Genomic DNA, 19308 nt, shown 5'->3' with positions numbered 1-19308 from the left:
CCCTGGGATGGGAAGATCCCACCCTGGAGGAGGGCATGGCAACCCACTCCAGTATTGTTGCCTGGAGAAACCCCATGGACAGAGAAGCCTGGTGGGCTACAGTCCATGGGGTCACAAAGAGTCAGACACGACTAAGCGACTAAGCACAGCCCAGCCGGAGCAAGTATATGGGCTTCCTTGGTAGCTAAGCTGGTAAACAATCCACCTGCAACTAGGAGACCCCAGTTGGATTCCTGTCAGGAAGATCGGGTCAGGAAGATCCCCTGGAGAAGGGATAGACTACCCACTCCAGTGTTCTTGGGCCTCCCTTGTGGCTCAGACAGAAAAGTATCTGCCTATAATGAGGGAGACCTGGGTTTGATCCCTGGGTTGGGAAGATGCCCTGGAGGAGGGCATGGCAACCCACTCTAGTATTCTGGCCTGGAGAATCCCCATGGACAGAGGAGCCTGGTGGGCTACAGTCCATGGAGTCACAAAGAGCCTGCCGCGACTATGCGTGCACACACACACACACACACACACACACACACAGAAGCAAGTATACATTCCATCCACTTTGTAAACTAGAACCATGTACCAAGCATCGCAGGAGGAACTTTACATTTATTTAGTCTTCAGGGGGTTTGTTCACATATTTGATAGTAATATTTTCATTTTACAGATGCGTCAACTGATTCTCAAAGCAGTTAAGTCATTCGCCCAAGAATACATGGTTAATTTAAGTGGGGAGAAGAAGTCCTGGAGGTCAAAATTCTTTCCACTAAAGCACGGCCTTGATGAAAAATACTACCCCATCCCCTCCCACTTGCGCCCCCGCCCTTCCGCATCCGGCTTCTCACTATCCCCCATCTACCCTAAATGAGCAGCCTTGTTGAAGAACCCCAGCCAAAGCCAGTCTTGTCCCCGGGGCCAGAGGAATCCAGTCTGTGCGCCGGTGGGGAGGAGGCAGGGTGTCCACACCAGCGTGGGCGAAGGAGGGGAGAATCGCCCAAAGCCGGAGCTGCTGGCCGGGCTGATCCGCGAGTCAAGGCCCCTCCCTCTCCTCGCTAGCTGGCTGTTGGGTGCCAAGTGCAGGGGGACGGACTGCCGGGGCTGGAAAGCCCATCTCCTTTGACCCAGCCCGCGTGGCTGGCACCACGGCCGTGTCAGAGTGGGATCTGGGCTCTAAGGCACCCCCTGCAGGTCCCAGGGCTGTAAGACCCGGGTTGGGGGCGGGGGAAGGACTCTGGTGACGCCCCCAGGGCTTGAGCAAGGCCCGGCTGACCACTGACTCAGCCTGGGCGCGAGCCCGGCGCGCTTCGCTCCTCGGGCGCTGTTGTGCGCCGCTGCCGCCCAGCGCCCGAAGGCAGAGCTGTCGCGGGCGCAGGACCCCGAGAAGTGCAGCCCTCAGAGCCCCAGAGCCTCGACGTTCTGAGACAGGCGCTAGGCGAACCTCCTGGGAGCTGCTCCAGGGCGGATCGGGTCACCCACATCTGCAACTGGAGAAGGATCCAGGTCCCCGGGGGACATCTCCAGCTGGCACCTCTGGCCCTCGGACTTGGAGCCCCGGCTGCCCCGTGGGCAAACCGGCCCGAGTTCCAGTCTCCGGCCCGCGGCAACCTCGCACCCCGGACTCTCCCAGGACACAGCAGCGGGTCCAGCCGCCCTGCTCAGCCCTCCCAGGCAGCGGCGGGACGAGCTCCGGCTGCTCCAAGCTCCCCAAGTAGACCGTGGGCAACCTCTTCTGCCCCGGGGGCCTCTCCCTGGGGTCTGGCCCCCTCGCGCCCCCGCGCGTCCTTCTTTGTTTCTGAGCTTGCTCTGAAAGTGATGTAACCAGGCCAGGCTCGCGCGCCGCTTTCCCTCTTTTCCAGACTAAGTCCTTCCTCCCTCCAGCACCCGGCGCTCTTCGCGCAGAGCTGGGCGCTGGGCTGCGCCGCCGCTCCGCTCCCAAAGCTCTGGAGATCGACGCACCACCTGGATGTAGACTCAAGGGGGAAAGCCAGGCTTTCCTTCCAGAAACAAGGGAGAGAGCCGAGGAAACAGCTGCTGTGGAGGTTTCTAAGGAGACTCAGACTGGCTTTTTTCCCTGTTCCGGGGAGACGGCAGGAAACCTCAGGTACCTTGGCCACCCCAACCGGTGGATATCTATCCGAGAGAGAGACAGGGGTTGCAGTAGTAAGAAAGAGACAGAGAAAGAGCGAGAGCAACAGAAATAGAGGTGGAAATAGAGACGGAGACCAAGACTGACAGCCAGTAGAGTCAGAGAGGGTAAGAAGGATGTTTGGTGGGTGGGAAATTGACTAGGATATTTTTGTTTTGTTTTGTTTTTAACCCGGTGCGGTTTTGCCTCTGACAGTAGGGAGGAACACTGCTCCTTGGTCAGCGGGCAGTCGCCAACCTGGATGGAGTGAAAGATGCGGCCCGATGACATCAACCCGAGGACTGGGCTGGTTGTGGCCCTGGTCAGTGTCTTCCTGGTCTTCGGCTTCATGTTCACCGTCTCCGGGATGAAAGGAGAGACTCTGGGAAACATCCCCCTCCTGGCCATAGGGCCCGCCATCTGCCTGCCAGGCATTGCGGCCATTGCCCTGGCCAGGAAGACCGAGGGCTGCACCAAGTGGCCAGAGAATGAGCTGCTGTGGGTCCGAAAATTGCCTTGCTTCCGGAAACCCAAGGACAAGGAGGTGGTGGAGCTGCTGAGGACCCCTTCAGACCTGGAGTCAGGCAAGGGGAGTTCAGATGAGCTGGCTAAGAAGGCGGGCCTCAGGGGGAAGCCTTCCCTCCAAGGGCAGGCCGAGTTGCCTATGGCCAGCTCCATCACCAGCCCCCGACCCTTGGAGGAAGGAGAATGCCAGAGCCCCGGCCAGAGCGGGCGTCGGGAGGAGACGTCCAGATACTTGGATGGCTATTGTCCCTCGGGCAGCTCCCTCACCTATAGTGCCTTGGATGCCAAGTGCTCAGCCTGGGACAGGTCTGAGCACCCTGAGCCCGAGGATAGCATCTTCTTCGTGCCCCAGGACAGTATCATCGTTTGCTCCTACAAGCAGAACAGCCCCTATGACAGATACTGTTGTTACATCAATCAGAGCCGAGGCAGGTGGGACCACGAGACGATAGTCTAAGTTTTTGCATACAAGGGTCGCTGTGTTGATAGAAACGTGACTACACTCAGCTCCCAACAGAAGGAAACTGCCCTTCTCCAACAGCCTTCACACGGTTAGAAACTGCCTGGTATGTGATGGGTGTGCAAGCCTCCGGTGTGTGAGAGTCATGTAAATAGGCATGTTTGGGACACGTTTCAGGAAAGGAGGCTGAGGGTTAAGGACACTGGACAGGCAGTGGGTAGGAAAGGAAGCAGTTTCAATTGCTTTTAAGCAATTTAAACGATATTGGATACTTTGTAAAATATGGCAGAAAGTGCTACCCAGCACCTGCTGAAAGCAAGATAAATCTAGAGTGGGTTGCAGACAACAGACATGAAACGATATGTGGACTACTCATAGGGGAATTGAGCTGCTTTTGGTCTGAAGAAGTTGAATGAAAAAACAATTCAATACTTCACTCTATGAAATGATTTTTTTTGTCCAGTGAAAGCTTTTCACACTTAGTATTTGCTGAAGGAAAAAAAATTAAGATAGAATAGCTACATCCCTCCTAAGGCGTGATGGTTACTGGAGAAAGGGGAGTTAAAGACAGGTGAATCATGTAATTGGGTTTTATGGTTATTTACCTTCAGACAAGATCAGGGATTTTTAGAAAAGTAAAATAAGCGTGACCAGTTATGTGAAAAACTAACATTTTTAGATGGCTATGTTACTTCTGAAACTCGTCATTTGTATTGACTTACTGGGTCTTTATCTGAAGTGTTTTTTTAGCATATACTGTCAATCATGTACAATTTCCTCATCAGGTGCAATATGACTTGATGTAATATTTTCATAGATTAGAATTTGTTTTCATCAAGTCAGAATGGACTTTACATATGTATACAAGTGTCTTTAACATTTCTGGAAGATGTAATTATGATTCTTAAATGCCTTTTAAATTGTGAAGATTGTGACATCAATACCATTAGTCTTGAACTTTCTGCAGAATTTATGCGAAATGTGGTGTTTAAATTTCTGGAAATGTCTTTATTTGTACATTTGTTCGACACTCCCAAAGACTGTCAATGCCAGTGAAATAAGTTAATCCACTAGATTTAACTAAAGCCCAGTTTTCATTGAGTTCTCCTGATCAGTGAACATTAAATGACAAAGGTCTGTTTCATTTAATTTTTTGCTGCTGAGGAAAAAAATCACAGTGGGATCCTAAAAATGTATTTCCTTTTTCATTTGCTCAACTGGCAATCAACCAAAATACCATTTGATCCCTGTTGAAGAAAAAATTAAATTATATGTAGAAATGGTGGTATATTTCATTTTGAAGATCAGGATAACTTTGCATCCTTTAGAGAATGATTTGCTTTTAATGACTGTATAGTTTCAGCCACTTCCTCCCAAAAGGGGAACTGAGGACAAAAATTTGGGGCATACCTCTTTTGTGTATTTCAAGTCCAACTCTGCAATTCTTTAAGTGTAGCAATTATTTTGTCTTGAGAATTGTTCCCCTAAAATCACAATTTTCTAACCAAATTCAACATCAGAAATATTTAATTGTTGGAAAATGAAATCTGTGATCCTGAGCACATTTTACCACCTCTGTCCCTGAAATGAGGGAAGTGGGACTGACTTATACTAGATTAGTTCTATCGCTCATTCCCGGTTTGGATATTCTATGGCATTATGTCAAAAGCACTTTATATTTTGCCAGGAAATGATTTACAGCAAAATGCATGCCAAAGTTATGCAATTCATAATAACAATTATGATACATGGATTTAGCTCTTGTTGCTATTCAAAAGAATTTTGTAGATGTATGAAAGTATATTTGTTTTGCTACTAAATATTATTTATTCAAAAAAATGCACTTCTGGGGATAAAATAAAGATGATAAGAGTAAAATATTTTTAAGGAGAAAATTTTCAATATTGGTATAACCCCAAATAATCAAATACATATCTTTGCACTAAATGTAATTTACTTTGGATTTGGAATGGAGGAAAAATCATTTCCTAAAATTGTAATGCCTCTTAATAAGTCTAAAGCATTTTGAAAGATGGAAACCATGTTTCTAGGAAAGTAAAAATTATTGGATAACTCTAAGGAATAAAAAGTTGCTCTAATTTGTTTGTCTTTGTGGACATCTTTAGAGTTGAGGAGAGAGAAGACACCAGAGAGAGGTGTTCACACAGACTCAGCAAATCCTACACAGGGTCTGAAAAGAGATGGCTGTAAGGTCAGGTTTGGGATTTGGAAAAGTTACTTTCTGATTTCTTCAATTCAAACTCCATCATATCATACACACACACACACACACACACACACACACTCCACTTTCCATATCCAAAGTCAGCTACTAGTCTAGAGAGATAAGGTATTTTATCACACTTTCAAGTCCTATTTCAGAAGAAACTTAATTTTAAGTTTCTTCTTCCATCTACCTACTTAAGATCCTTAAATTATCTAAGAAGGCATTTAAGGGAACTTTCTGCAATGCTAAAATAATGGTGTGCAAGTGTTGAGCTGGGAGGCTTAACTCTGACCAGAAAGAATAAAATGTGTAATTGTGTGTGTGAATTTTGCTTTAACAGTTTATGTTAATCCACCCCTGCCTAACATGAAGCAAGGTAGCCTAGTGCCCCATGTCAACACTTGGTAAGTGCTATTCAGGGTAAAACTGTCATTATTTTGAACCGAGTGGACAAGAAGAGAAAAGGGTCTGAGCCCTTTACAGGAACACAGCAGTTCATTCCCGTCAACAGTGCTAGCAAATGATTAACATGAACATCACCAACATGAGGATTATTCCTGGTATCCTCTGAGAGCTTTCAGAGAGACATAAATTTAACTCAGCATTGGTTACTTTTACTTTTCTGTTAATCCAAATAGTCATTTCAACTTGATTTTAAATAGGCATTTTATTTTTGAAATCTCCTCTACTGAATTTTTCTTGCTCTATATTCCTATTTATATTATACACTGGTTCTTTTTCCATACTGTTTCTTGAATCCGAAGTGTGAATTCAGCCAAGATAGCCAAGCTGGAGCTTACTTAAACAACTGTTTCGAGATTTAGTTTCCACTGCAATCATGACAAACAAATCCAGATACAGTTAAGTTCAGGCTCTCTTCCAAACCATGCTAACCAGCCCCTTTGAGAATGTTTTCAGTAGTATGGATCTTAATACTCATAAACTGGTAATGTAGAGAAAAGAGATGCATTCTTTCAAATATTTTTCCTTTTGTTATATCCAACCTCTATTTCTTTATGAATATCACCCTCCTACTTCTACAGCATCATTTATTTGGTGAATTTGCTGCTTTATTATTTTATAATATTAAATAAAATATTTTTGAAAATCCACAGACCCACTATCCTAATAGAACTACACACATTTCCATTTCAGTTTATTATCTTCCAGGCCTCCTCTACCTGCATATGCACCTTACATATTGTAATTGTGCTTCGTTTTCTTTTCTCTTTTAGTTATATCTCAAATATGTTTTCATGTTTCTATGTAGTGTCCCTAATTGTCACTTAACAATTGTGTAATATGACATTTTAGTGAAGTACCATGATTTATCATGCCATTCCTTACTGCTAGCCAAATATCAAGGATTATGGATTACTTTGTTGGTTTTTTTTTTTTTTTTCTATTGTTGGTAACATAGCCACATTATTTGTCATTTGCTGCAGAGGTGAAAATTTACAATTGATAAACTATTTCCTAGTAGGTGAGAGTGAGGAGGCAGGAATGTGTAAATGGATCATACACTCAAATTGTTTGTTTTTTCCTTCACTCAGATAGATGCAAAGAATAGGGTAAGAAACAAAATGATGCTTCTTCAAAAAGGTCCCCCGTTAGGACCAAAGGCAATATTTTTAAGAGTGAGATGAGACAGAGCCACTATTTCTATGAGTAAGATAAGACATTTCCCCAGTTAAGATGCTGCTGGCATGTAACTCAAAAGCAGATGACAGTGGTCTCAATCTTCAAGAGCATAATGTTGAACAAGCAAAATGAAGAGCAGCTTTAGATGATAATGATTTCTTTGTACTATGTCAAAAGCATTTTCTTAAGGTATCTCACCATATATTTTATATATATTTAATACGTATGTATATTCTTACCTATTAGTGACTTTCAAATGAACTGGAATTTCAGGTATTCAATAGACTCTATCCATGAGTTTTCTGTTTCAGTTCCTCACTGGAAAAATTAAACCAGAGATAAAAATGTGGATAAATGCTTGGTTCATCCGAATATCTCAATAAAGAATTGAATTCCATTTAGTCTCTTGTCCAAGTAACATAAAATCATGTAAACACCATTGAGCTGGAGCTCATGTCTTTGATTTCTTCCTGCCTACAGGGTCCTTCACCGCATGGACACTTCCCAACAAAAGAAGTTTGTTTGTGATACTATCCAGATACTCACACAAATAGCTGGGCACCGATATTAGATCTCTGTGACCTTTGGCCAGTTATTCTTGGGCCTTACACTTATTAGAGATCCTCTCTTCATTTTCCTCCTTTATTCCTCCTCCTGAACCCACGTTAGAGCCTGTAGACTTGGTATCCTCAATGACAGAATGAGGCTTAGCATGCTTTATCCAAAATAAGGTACAGAGCTCCAGAAGAAGACAAAGTTATCAAAACATCTGTGCTTGCTGCTCTTTGACAAATCTATCCTTAGAAAGTTAAATATAACAAATACTTTGCAATTAATCACCTTCTTATTTTTCATGGTAAAGAAATATTGAACATGAGACACTACCAGTCTAAGACAAGAGCACATCTGTTTAGAAGAATTAAGCTTTTTGAAAATTACCTGCAATTCAACACGAAAAGTATGGACAATTACCTTCTATATAAGTGATCAGACCACCTCACAAAGACCCGCCTGTCCCTCTGCTCCTCCACCCCACCTGCCATCCTCCACAGCAGCTCCTTGGCTGTTCCCTGACTCTGCCGGCCGCTGACCTCCCCGTCTTCGCCCCCATGATTTTCTCTCCCTCAGATGCTCACCCTGTCTTGGTCCCTCTGCTGCTTAACCCCCGAACAGCCATCAAGCGGCAGCTCCCACATCTTCCACAATCCTGTAGATTTTCCCCCTCAGAACTAACACTTCCATTATTCTCTGGTCTGATTACACCTCCACCATTATTATTGTGTGTATTAGTTGAGTATGTGTCTGCCTCTCCAACCACAGTGTGAGATTTTCGAGGGCAGGAGCCACATTTTATTCAACTTCCCACTCCACTCTCCGCCCAGCATACATATTCACTCTGCCTTGCTCAGTGAAAACTCTCAGTTGTACCATTTGGGTCACTCTCAAAGCCTATTTCCCCTTTCTGGTAGGAAAAAAAAAAAAACTCTACCTTGTTAATTTGAATTAAATCAAATTGAATATAGTCAGCAAAAATGTGGATTAAAATAAGCTTCTGTGGGTTGGGGCTCTAACTTCTTACTTAGCATATTGCTTCTCTGGGGAAACCACATCTTACATAACAAGGAGAAGAAAGAGATAAACCTTTCCAGAGCAGTTTCTTCTCCTTCCAAGACTGACCTGACTCTCCCACTGCCTGCCTCCCTCCATGAGTCAGTGGCCATACTGCACATGTGACAAGAACTGGTCCTTCTAAGAGCACTTGACAACCGAGCTTTTGAATTCCTGACCAGAAAGAAGGTGAATCAATGTACTTGGGTTAATCCTGTAAGTAGGTCAACAAACAATAATTCCAGATTTGGCTATTGTCCCTCTATTATGCTTCCGTCCTATTCTTAACAGGACCTTCAAGGCCCCCTGGGTATTTTCTTGGGCAGTCTTAGGATGCTGAGTTGCAGACCGTCACCCCAACATCTTCTGAAGCATCCATTCTCTGTAAAGGCTGAGAGATGCTCAGAGACTGGTTGGTGGTTTAGGGAAGCCCTGGTTTATTCTAGAGCGAGACAATGACATCATTCAACTCCCCTGAGCAGGATTTGAGGCCAGTCTTAATAACTTCTGACCCATATCATTTGTCCTGCGAATTTCCCAAATTATCTGATTGGCTAAAAGTGGGATTTAATTTCAGATGCTCTTTTTCCTGATCATGCAAATATCAGTTCTCCTTTAACAACAGCAAGAAGGACCTCCTTTGAATGTGAGTGGGGAAGAGGGCAGCAAAGGAAGAGCATGGTCACAGATTGTCAGCACAGGGAGAAGGGCCAACCAACCCTTGATTAAGCCCGTCGCTGCTGTGGATCCACCCGCTCCGTCCCTGACATCGTCCATTCTCACCTTTCACAGCTGTGAGTGCTAGACAGTGGACTAGAGGATACACCAAACAGAAATGCCTTAAAATATAAAGAGCAAAAGGAAATACTAGAGAATTTTGGTACATTTTCTAAATGGCTAAGAAAAGAAATATGTACATTTAGAGTATATTTCAATAAGGGCAAAATTTAGCTAAAAATATCCTGCTGGGTTGAGTTAAAAGGAATATAAAATACCATTCAATAAATAAGATCAAATTAGTTTAAAATTATCCAGAAATTTTTAACCTAAGCTTCCCTGGTGGCTCAGTTGTAAAGAATCCACCTGCAATGCTTGCAACTCGGGAGATGCACGTTCAATCCCTGAGTCGGGAAGATTCCCTGGAGAGGGGCATGGCAACCCACTTCAGTATTCTTACCTGGGAAATCCCATGGACAGAGGACCCTGGTGGGTTATAGTCCATGGGGTCACAAAGAGTCGGACACAACTGAGCATGCACTACGATCTGACCTCTCTGGGGTCTCCACCAAATGCCCCCAAATGATGACTGAGGGCTCCCCACTTCAGCTGGTCTTCCTATTGTGTGTGAATTCCCCTGATCCTCCCCTATCCAATAACAGACTGACAAGTACAATAAAAACTAGGAGGTTAAAGGAGCATCACGTAAATGGTATTAGCCAAAGTATTAGAAGATGGTAAAATAGTAAAATCAAGTAAATTTAAATTTGTAAATTCAGCCAACAAGTCCCACTGAAAGAAGAATGGGGTTTCAGAGCAAGCAGCTATACCAAGACCAGGACTAACAGCCCTACCACACGCGCTCAGCCGACGCAAAGACAGGCTGGGCTTACTCCTCCTCCCGGACAGGATTTCCCCGAAGTAGACTGTCACCCTTTAGGTGGCAAAAATATAGAGCCCAGAACTGCCACTCCCCCACGAGCCTGAGGGTCTCGCTAGAGCTCACCTCTCACTCTCCAAGCATTAGAACAGGGGTCAGCAGCAAACACATTTAGGGGCGATGGGCAGCGTGGCCCCATGGAGGTCCTATCACAGGGGAAGGGCTACTGACTCTGCTCTAGTCAGCCTGGCCTGGTCTCTGCCCCCTGTCTCCCCCTTCCACAGGCCAGCCCAGCATCCACTCCTTCACTCAACAAGTCCTGGCTAAGGGGAAGGTATGAGTCGGGCTCTCTGCTGGGCCTGGGACACAGGAGCGAACAGATCAGCCCAAGTTCCTGTCTTTATGGCACTCACAGCCTAGCAGGGGAGCCTGGTGAGTAAACGATGGTGTCACAGGCTCAGATAATTTTTTTAAGATTATATTATGATTTTTCTAATGCATGCATAACTATGCACACATATGTAATCTGTCCTTTTATTTTTTATTTTATTTATTTTTTACTTTTTGGCCTCACAGCACATGGGACTGTGTTCAGTTCCAGATAGGAGCTGAACTCGAGCTTTCCACATTGGGAATGCCGTCTTAACCGCCAAACCTCCAGGGAGGTCCCTGAGATAAGGTTGTTACAGCAGCACTTGGCAGGCACACCTAATCCTCACCTTGTTGGGAGAAGGTAGTGAGCAAGAAAGAAGTCTAAAAGGATCTTACATTCAATTCCAATGTGTATATGTACGTGTGTGTGAAGGAGTCCCCACATGTCCAAGCAATTCTCTAAAACCAGCTGGGTGTCCTAAAACTCAACTCAATTCTGACACTACCTACCCAGAGATAGCACCAGATTCCACAGGAATCCTACAATAATAACTCCCACCTCCACTTCAGATGCCAGGAACCAGCCCAGATTGTCCCTTGTCCTTCTGAACTAACCTGTTACAGATCAGCAGTTCCAAGGGACCATACCTTGGATTCAGTTGGCTAGAAAGGCTCACAGAACTCAGAGAAACACTTTAGCTAGTAGCTCACTGGTTTATGATAAGAGGATATAACTCAGGAACAGCCAGATGGAAGACACACACAGAGAAAGGGCAAGGAGCTTCTGTGCTCTCTCCAGGCACACCAGTCTTGCCAAACCTCCACGTGTTCACCAACCTGGAAGCTCTCCAAATCCTTCCCTTTCAGGAGGTTTCATCACATAAGCATGATTAATTAAATTACTGGTCATTGATGACTGAACTCAACTTCCAGCTCCTCTCCTCCGTCCCCTCCCCAGAGGTCAGGGAGGTGGGAGGGAAATTTCCAACCCTCTAATCAAATGATTGACTCCCCTGGCAACCAGCTCCCATGCTTAGGTGACCTAGGAGCTTTCCAGAGGTTCCCTTATGAACATAATGGAAGACATCTTTATGGTGCTCACTTAGGAAATTTCAAGGGTTTTAGAAGCTCTGTGGCAGAAATCACTGTGTCACACATCACAGAGGGAAAATGTACCTGAAGAATGAGTGAAGAAAAGAGGGAAAGAGTGTTCTGAGCCAAGAAAACAGTATATATGAAGACCAAGAGGGGACAAAGAGAATGACACACAGTTGTTTGGAGAAATGCAAAGACCATCATATAGCTGGAGACGGGGGCCAGGTGGGGAAGGACAGGTCATGGATGGAATCTCTCCTGCCCTACATTAAGGCTTTGCTGACCCCAGAGATCCCATGCTGGACCGTCAGAGATGAGAAAGCTTGAAGATAATCCATTGGCCTCCTATCTCACAGAGTAAGAATCTCAGCCAGGGGCTTCCTTGGTGGTCCAGTGCCTGAGACTCCAAGCTCCCAATGCAGGGGGCCCAGGTTAGATCCCTGGCCAGGGAACTAGATCCTGCATGCCAAAACTAAAGGTTAAAGATACTACATGCCACAACTAAGACCCAGGGCAGATAAATAAATAAATGTTAAAAAAAAAAAAAAAAAAAAGAATCCCTGACCAGCCTTCTTGTCTTCAGCACAATGTAAGAAAGGAAGATTAGACTCCCCTTGACTAGAGCTTATAGGTTGAACTGAATTCTACTGTTTGCAATTCAGAGATGAGGCTCCTTTCCACTTGGAGACAACAAATCAGACTAAGCAGTCCCCCTTTGAAAACTGTTGTTATGCTGTTGCATGGACTAAAATAACTTGGAGCTCTCAAACAAAAATATCTTATATAAACCCAGCTTCTAAAATCACCATCTCTGTGATATTTATTACAGACAGACCAATACATGGGAAAATTTTTCTCCATTGTGGACAAGTCAACAATAATCATGATGCCAAACAGATTTACATCTCTATGCTTAACATTTTCTGTGCCTTAAAATGTCCCTAACTTTCCCCTTACTTCAGGTCCCTTGTACCTCCCAGCACAGAGATATCATTCTCAATGAGTGTAGCATCAAACGTTAGTTCCCTGAGAGGTAAATATATGTTAAAGAGTAAAAGGTTTTCATAGTTTGGAAATTTCTGTGTTAAACCAACATAAACATTTTTTTGTTTTACTATCTGTATCCGCGACACTAAGAATAGATAGGACCTAGTCTGGAGTGGGCACTCAATCAGCGCTGATTGAATGAGTGACTGTAGGATTCCATAGAACCATTTACACACGGGTTCAGTGACATCCAAATAGGGACGGAGTGTGCAGCCGTCCCATGGGCTTCCCTACAGACCAGCATTCGGTGAAATTTACTTGCTGAAACCTTGCCCTCATCCCTAAGTCTAGAAGCACCAACCCTGGCTAAGAAGCCAAATTTTTCAGAAATCAGAAAGAATGAAGGATCAAAGGAAAGATGGAAAAGTACCATATTCCCCAGAATTACCCTGATTTTTTTGGCCCTTGTTCTTTATCCACGAGCAGTCTCCCCAATAAACCACTCTTCTTTCCACAGGGAGAATTTATGTAATTAAGGCAAAGATGTATCTGCCAGACACACTTAACCTCCAGATGTTAATTTCCTAGCTCCACAGGTTTGCCCAGCAAAGGTTGTGAGGTCTTGCCTTCAGTTCGAAACCTGAATCATTCCTAGATACTGGAAACTGGTGAGGAGTTTATTGTAAAGAGTTCTAGAAAGCTTCATGTTGCTGAAGTAATGGGTTATGGAACCAGCAATCCATGGGAAATTGTAATCCCAGCCTTCCCTATTCCCACCCTAGAAGACCCTGAACCAGCGTTCTCAGCTTCAACCAAGACGTGAGCAAACACCATCAAGGTAGACCTGTGGTTCTCAAACTCTAGCGTACATCAGAATCACCCGCAGGGCTTGTTAAAATGCAGATTACTGGGTCCTAACCCAGAGTTTTCTATTCAGTGAAATTTGCAGTTCTGAGCAATTCTCAGGTAATGCCAGTGATGCTAGTCCCTGATTGCTTCCTCACTGCTACATGTGCTTTGATTTTTTTTTTTCACTTAGCAGTACATCCTTTTTTTTTTTTAACTTTCATTTTACATTGGAGTATCCTGATTAACAATGTTGTGTTAGTTTCAGGTGTATTGCTAAGTGATTCACTTATACATACCTATGTATCTATTCTTTTTCAGATTTTTTTCCCATTTAGGTTACTACAGAATATTGAGCAGAGTTCCCTGTGCTATGCAGTAGGTCCTTGTTGGTTCTCTGTTTTAAATATAGCAGCGTGTACATGTCGATTTGTTTTAGAACCACAAGCCTGATGTAGACCAGGTTCAGCTAGGTCCATGCAGTACCACTTGGATATAATGTGTGGCACATGATAGGTTCTGATTAATTAATTGGATAGAGTTAGTGAACATTAATTCCTAAGACTGGGGTTCTACTTTGGGGAAGTGTACCCTTCCTTCCCTGATGTAACTGGCGCCCAGTCTTTGACCCGAACTGGCTCTGCTGGGCTCATGGCCCCATCCCTGTCTGTCTCCAGATCTTGCAGAGGCCATGTGCCCAAAAGCCTGGCCTTTTGATCAGCAACAGGAGATATGAGGGCACCCAAGTGGGACAGGCCCTTTTTGGACCCTAGAATTTAGAGCCCTGGGCTGCCTGGTGGAAGCCAACCCCAACATGGCCCAGTGTGTTGCCACCATTCCTGGTTGATTGTGCTCCCTGTCAGAGCACTCCAGAGCCCCCAGAAGGACCCTGGCTGAAGCTTCACAGTCATGGTTAGGGTCACAGGGCAGCAAACTGAACCAGGTTCCAATCCGACCTTGAAGTAGAGACTTAGACTAGAGACTCCTGGAGTCTTTCCCAATCAGCCAGAATAAGGAATGGTTAATTTATCATTTTCTTTTGTACTATTTTCATTAGACCCTGATGGCTAATTTCATTCTTCCCTCTCTGGGATTCGTACTTGTGAACTGCGTGGTAGAGAAAATTGTACTATGGCCCTGGGAGTGCAACATATTCAGGCTTTGATAGATGATGGGGGAGGGCTTCCTGGGTGGCACTAGTGGTAAAGAACCTGCCTACAAATGCAGGGGAGATGAGAGACTTGGGTTCGATCTCTGGGTTTGGAAGATCCCCTGAAGGAGGGCTTGGCAACCCACTCCAGTATTCTTGCCTGGAGAATCCCATGGACAGAGGAGCCTGGCGGGCTACAGTCCGTGGGGTCACAAAGAATCGGTTACGACCAAATGCGTTAGCATGCAGCATGCATGGGAGAAGTAAACTCAGAGAATAAAGATTTTTCTAAGTAATCCAGAAAGAGAAATTAAAATATATTATTTATCAATACTGCAACACTTTAATATTCTCCACAATCCCACCTCATTGAGGAAGTGCAGGTACCTGCATGTATATGGACACCTGATAGAAGAGTAACCCATCTGTGCTAAACACAGCTTTCCCACTTCTCTGTTGCAGCTTCTATCACTGTTTCCCTTGGAAACCAAAGGAGCAACTGCCTGCAGAAACATCTCTCTCCCTCCTCGCTCATCAGTCCCAAGGACTGGTAACCAGTTTTTTCCCTTGTTGAAAACATCTGATGTTGGGGGATGGTGTGCATGTGGGGCACAATATAAAATTATTACCACACTGGGTCAGACACAATGTGCTTTCCATCTAGTATTCTTTCCTGGACGGTTTCATTGATTCTCTTCATCTCATATGCTGCACCATCAATTTCTTCTCTGTATCTTAATGATTTGTGAACACAGATCTTGACCACTAGATCTCAGGTTACTTAAAATCTGAGAAAGACATAGGCTTCTGTTTGGGATTCCAAACAGAGCCATAGAAAAGCCCTTTGCTTGACAAGAGTGAGCTTACCTATTGGTTAATATGATTTTAACCCAGTGATAGAAGTTTTAGCATCCATCAGTGATGCTTGCCCGAATCAATTATTTCTTTAGTGGTTACTAAATATTCATTTTTCTTCTCTCATTCTACTCTTATCAGTTAGAATTCTACCTTAAGAAAGAACTCTTCCTTCTCCATTTGTTCATTCACTTATTTACTTATAAATGAGTATGGACTCATGGATTATTATTTTATGCAATGGGTTATGGTCTGTTACTATAATTTTTTAATGATCATATTGCTCCAGGTTGGGCCAGGGGAACCTCTTCAAAATTGTTCCCATGTCCCTTTAGTATGTCTCTATCTTGCTCTCTGACAAAGATGTTTCCATAAGATTCTTAATAATTACCAAAAGAAAATAGTAGCTTTATATTGAATAAACCTGTAGACAAACCCTAGCCAAGAGACCAAAGTCAATATTGCCAGTAAGAGTGCATCCTGTGATGCACTACAGTGAGAAGGACACATCGCTGATGGTTTTTCTGCCAAAAAGTGAATAACTGAAATCTAATCATGAGGCTCAGATCAGAAAAATACAAATTGGGGGAAATTCTACAAAATAACTAGCCTATATACTCTTCAAAGCTGCTCAGTTGTGTCTGACTCTTTGTGATCCCACGGATTATACAGTCCATGGAATTCTCCAGGCCAGAATACTGGAGTGGGTAGCTGTTCCCTTCTTCAGGGGATCTTTCCAACCCAGGGACTGAACCCAGGTCTCCCACATTGCAGGAGGATTCTTTACCATCTGAGCCACCAGGGAAGCCCTGATAGCTCAGTTGGTAAAGAATCTGACTGCAGTGCAGGAAACTACAGTTTGATTCCTGGGTTGGGAATGCCAGGCCCAGATGGATTCACTGATAAATTCTTCTAAATATTAAAGGAAGAATTATACCAATTTTCTACAATCTCTTTCAGTAGATAGAAGCAGAAGGAATACTGCTTAAATCATTCTATTAGTCAAAATTACCCTAATACCAAAATCAGACAAAGACTTCAAAGAAAAACTAAAGACCAATTTTCTCATATGGCGAAGGAAATGGCAACCCATTCCAGTGTTCTTGCCTGGAGAATCCCAGGGACAGAGGAGCCTGGTGGGCTGCCGTCTACGGGGTCGCACAGAGTCGAACATGACTGACGCGACTTAGCAGCAGCAGCAGCAGTTTTCTCACGAACATAGATGCAAAAATATTCAACAAAATATTAGCAGATTTTATCCAACAATGTATAAAAAGAATTACATATCACAACCAAGTAGGATTCACCTGGGTACACATAGCTGGTTCAACATTCAAAAATCAATTAATACAATCTGTCATGGGGGCTTCCCTCATATCTCAGTTGGTAAAGAATCCACCTGTAATGCAGGAGACCCCAGTTTGATTCCTGTAGGGAAGATCTGCTGGAGAAGGGATAGGCTACCTAGTCCAGTATTTTGGGGTTTCACTTGTGGCTCAGCTGGTAAAGAATCTGCCCACAATGCAGGAGAACTGGGTTCAATCCCTGGGTTGGGAAGATCCCCTGGAGAAGGGGAAGGCTGCCCACTCCAGTATTCTGGCCTGGAGAATTCCATGGTCTATATAGTCCATGGGGTCACAAACAGTTGGACAGGACTGAGTGACTTTTACTTTCACTTTTCACTTTCACTTTCATAATCCATCACATCAACAACCTAAAGAAGAGAAATTAGATGATCATATCAACATGTGCAGAAATTGCATTTGACAAATCCAACTCTCACTCATGATAAGCACTCTAAGCAATAAGGAATGTGGGGGAGGGGATTTCCTTAGCTTGACAAAGGACATTTACAAAAAGCCTACAGCTAACATCACATAGTTAATATATCACTATCACTAATGGTCAGAAACTAGAATCTTTCCTTCTAAGATCAGGAACAAGGCAAGGATATCCTCTCATTACTCTTTTCAACATTTTACTGGGTGTCCTAGCTAATGCAGTAAGACAAAGAAAGGAAATAAAAAGCACACTGATTGGGAAGAAAGAAATAAAGCTGTCTTTGTTCACAAATGACATGATTATCTATGTAGAAAATCCAAAAAATTGATTACACAAAAAAAAAAAAACCTCTTGGAACTAATAAGCAATTATAGCAAGATTGCATGATAAAAAGTTAATCTGTGAAAGTCAATCACTTTCCTATACACCAACAATGAATAAGTGGAATTTGAAATTAAAGATGCAATACCATTTGCACTAGCATCCAAAGAAATGAAATTCTAAGGCATAAGTCCAGCAAAATATGTATAAGATCTATATGAAGAAAATTATAAGACTTTGATGAAAAAATCTAAAGACTGAATAAATGGAGAGACAGTCCTTATACAAGAATAAGAAGACTCAATGTTGTCAAAATGTTACTTCTTTCCAAATTAACCTATAGATTCAATGCAAGCCAAATCAAAACACCAGTAGGTTGTTTTGTGGCTATTGACAAACTAACTCTAAAGTTTATTTGGAGAAGCAGAAGACCCAGAATAGCCAGCTCAACACTAAAGAAGAACAAAATTGGAGGACTGACACTACCTAATTTCAAGACTTACTATAATCCTACAATAATCAAGACAGTGTAGTATTGGTGAAAGAACAGACAGATAGATCAACGGAACAAAACAAAGAGCCCAGAAATAGACCCCTATAAATACAGTCAACTGATCTTCAATGAAGGAACAATAGCAATACAAGGGATAAAAGATAGTCTTTTCAACAAACAGTGCTGGACCAACTAGATATCCACATACCAAAAAATATGAATCTAGATACAGACTTTAATCCTTTCACCAAAAAAAGATCAACTCAGAATGGATAGTAGACCTAAATGTAAAATGGAAAACTATAAAACTTCCAGAAGATAACACAGAAGAAATCCTACATGGCTTTGGGTATGATGATGACTTTTCGAACATAACACCAAAGTACAACCCTTGAAATAAACCATTGATAAGCTAGATTGCATTAACATTTAAAATTTTTGCTCTACTAAAGACAATGTCAAAAGGATGAGAAGACAAGCCATATATTAGGAGAAAACATTTGCAAAAGACACATCTAATAAGTGAAAAGTAAAAGTGAAAGTCTCTCAGTCATGTCCAACTCTTTGCAACCCTATAGACTGTATAGTCCATGGAATTCTCCAGGCCAGAATACTGGAGTAGGTAGCTGTTCCCTTCTCCAGGGGATCTTTCCAACCCAGGAATCAAACTTAGGTCTCCTGCATTTAATAAACTATTATTCAAAGTATACAAAGAACCCTTAAAACTCAGCAATAAGAACACAAACAATCTGACTTTTAAAATGGGTCAAACAACAGGTACATGAAAAGATGCTCATCACTAATCATCAGGGAAATGAGAATCAAAATCACGATGTGATATCACCTCACATTTGTTAGAGTGGTAATTAACAAAAAGGCAAGAAATAAAAAGTGTTGGCAAGGATGTAAAGGGTACCCTGATGCATTGTTAGTGAGAACACAAATTTGTGCAGTAATTATGGAAAACAGTATGGAGGTTCTTCAGAAAATTAAAAATAGAACTACCATATTACCCAACAATCCCACTTCTGAGTATCTACCTGAAGAAAACAAACACACTGTCTCAAAGAGACACCTGAGCCCGCGTGTTACTTGTCACATGATTCACAACAGGAAAACAACCAGTGTTCATCTAGAGATGAATGAGTGGATAAAGGAAATACATTTACATACATAATGGAATAATATCCTTCTATAAAAAAGAAGAAAATTCTGCTATTTTTGACAACA

At 43.1% G+C, this 19308-nt stretch overlaps 1 protein-coding gene across 2 annotated transcripts; it reads left to right on the top strand.

The window, feature by feature from the left end:
• Positions 1 to 1257: 1257 nt before the first annotated feature.
• On the top strand, positions 1258 to 7346 carry TMEM215 (transmembrane protein 215). Of its 2 annotated transcripts, none has more exons than XM_043891494.1 (2): positions 1258 to 2095; positions 2336 to 7346. In XM_043891494.1, the coding sequence occupies exon 2, from the start codon at positions 2394 to 2396 to the stop codon at positions 3099 to 3101; it is 708 nt and encodes a 235-aa protein (XP_043747429.1). In that variant the 5' UTR covers positions 1258 to 2095; positions 2336 to 2393; the 3' UTR covers positions 3102 to 7346. The 2 variants fall into 2 exon arrangements, with proteins under 2 accessions (XP_043747429.1, XP_043747430.1); XM_043891495.1 differs by lacking the exon at positions 1258 to 2095 and adding an exon at positions 2106 to 2247.
• The last annotated feature ends 11962 nt before the right edge of the window (positions 7347 to 19308 follow it).

Source organism: Cervus elaphus, chromosome 29, assembly GCF_910594005.1.
Source record: "Cervus elaphus chromosome 29, mCerEla1.1, whole genome shotgun sequence".
NCBI classification, from domain to species: domain Eukaryota; kingdom Metazoa; phylum Chordata; class Mammalia; order Artiodactyla; family Cervidae; genus Cervus; species Cervus elaphus.
The sequence above is the reverse complement of the archived record's forward strand: the minus strand, read 5'-3'. Positions and strand labels throughout refer to the sequence as shown.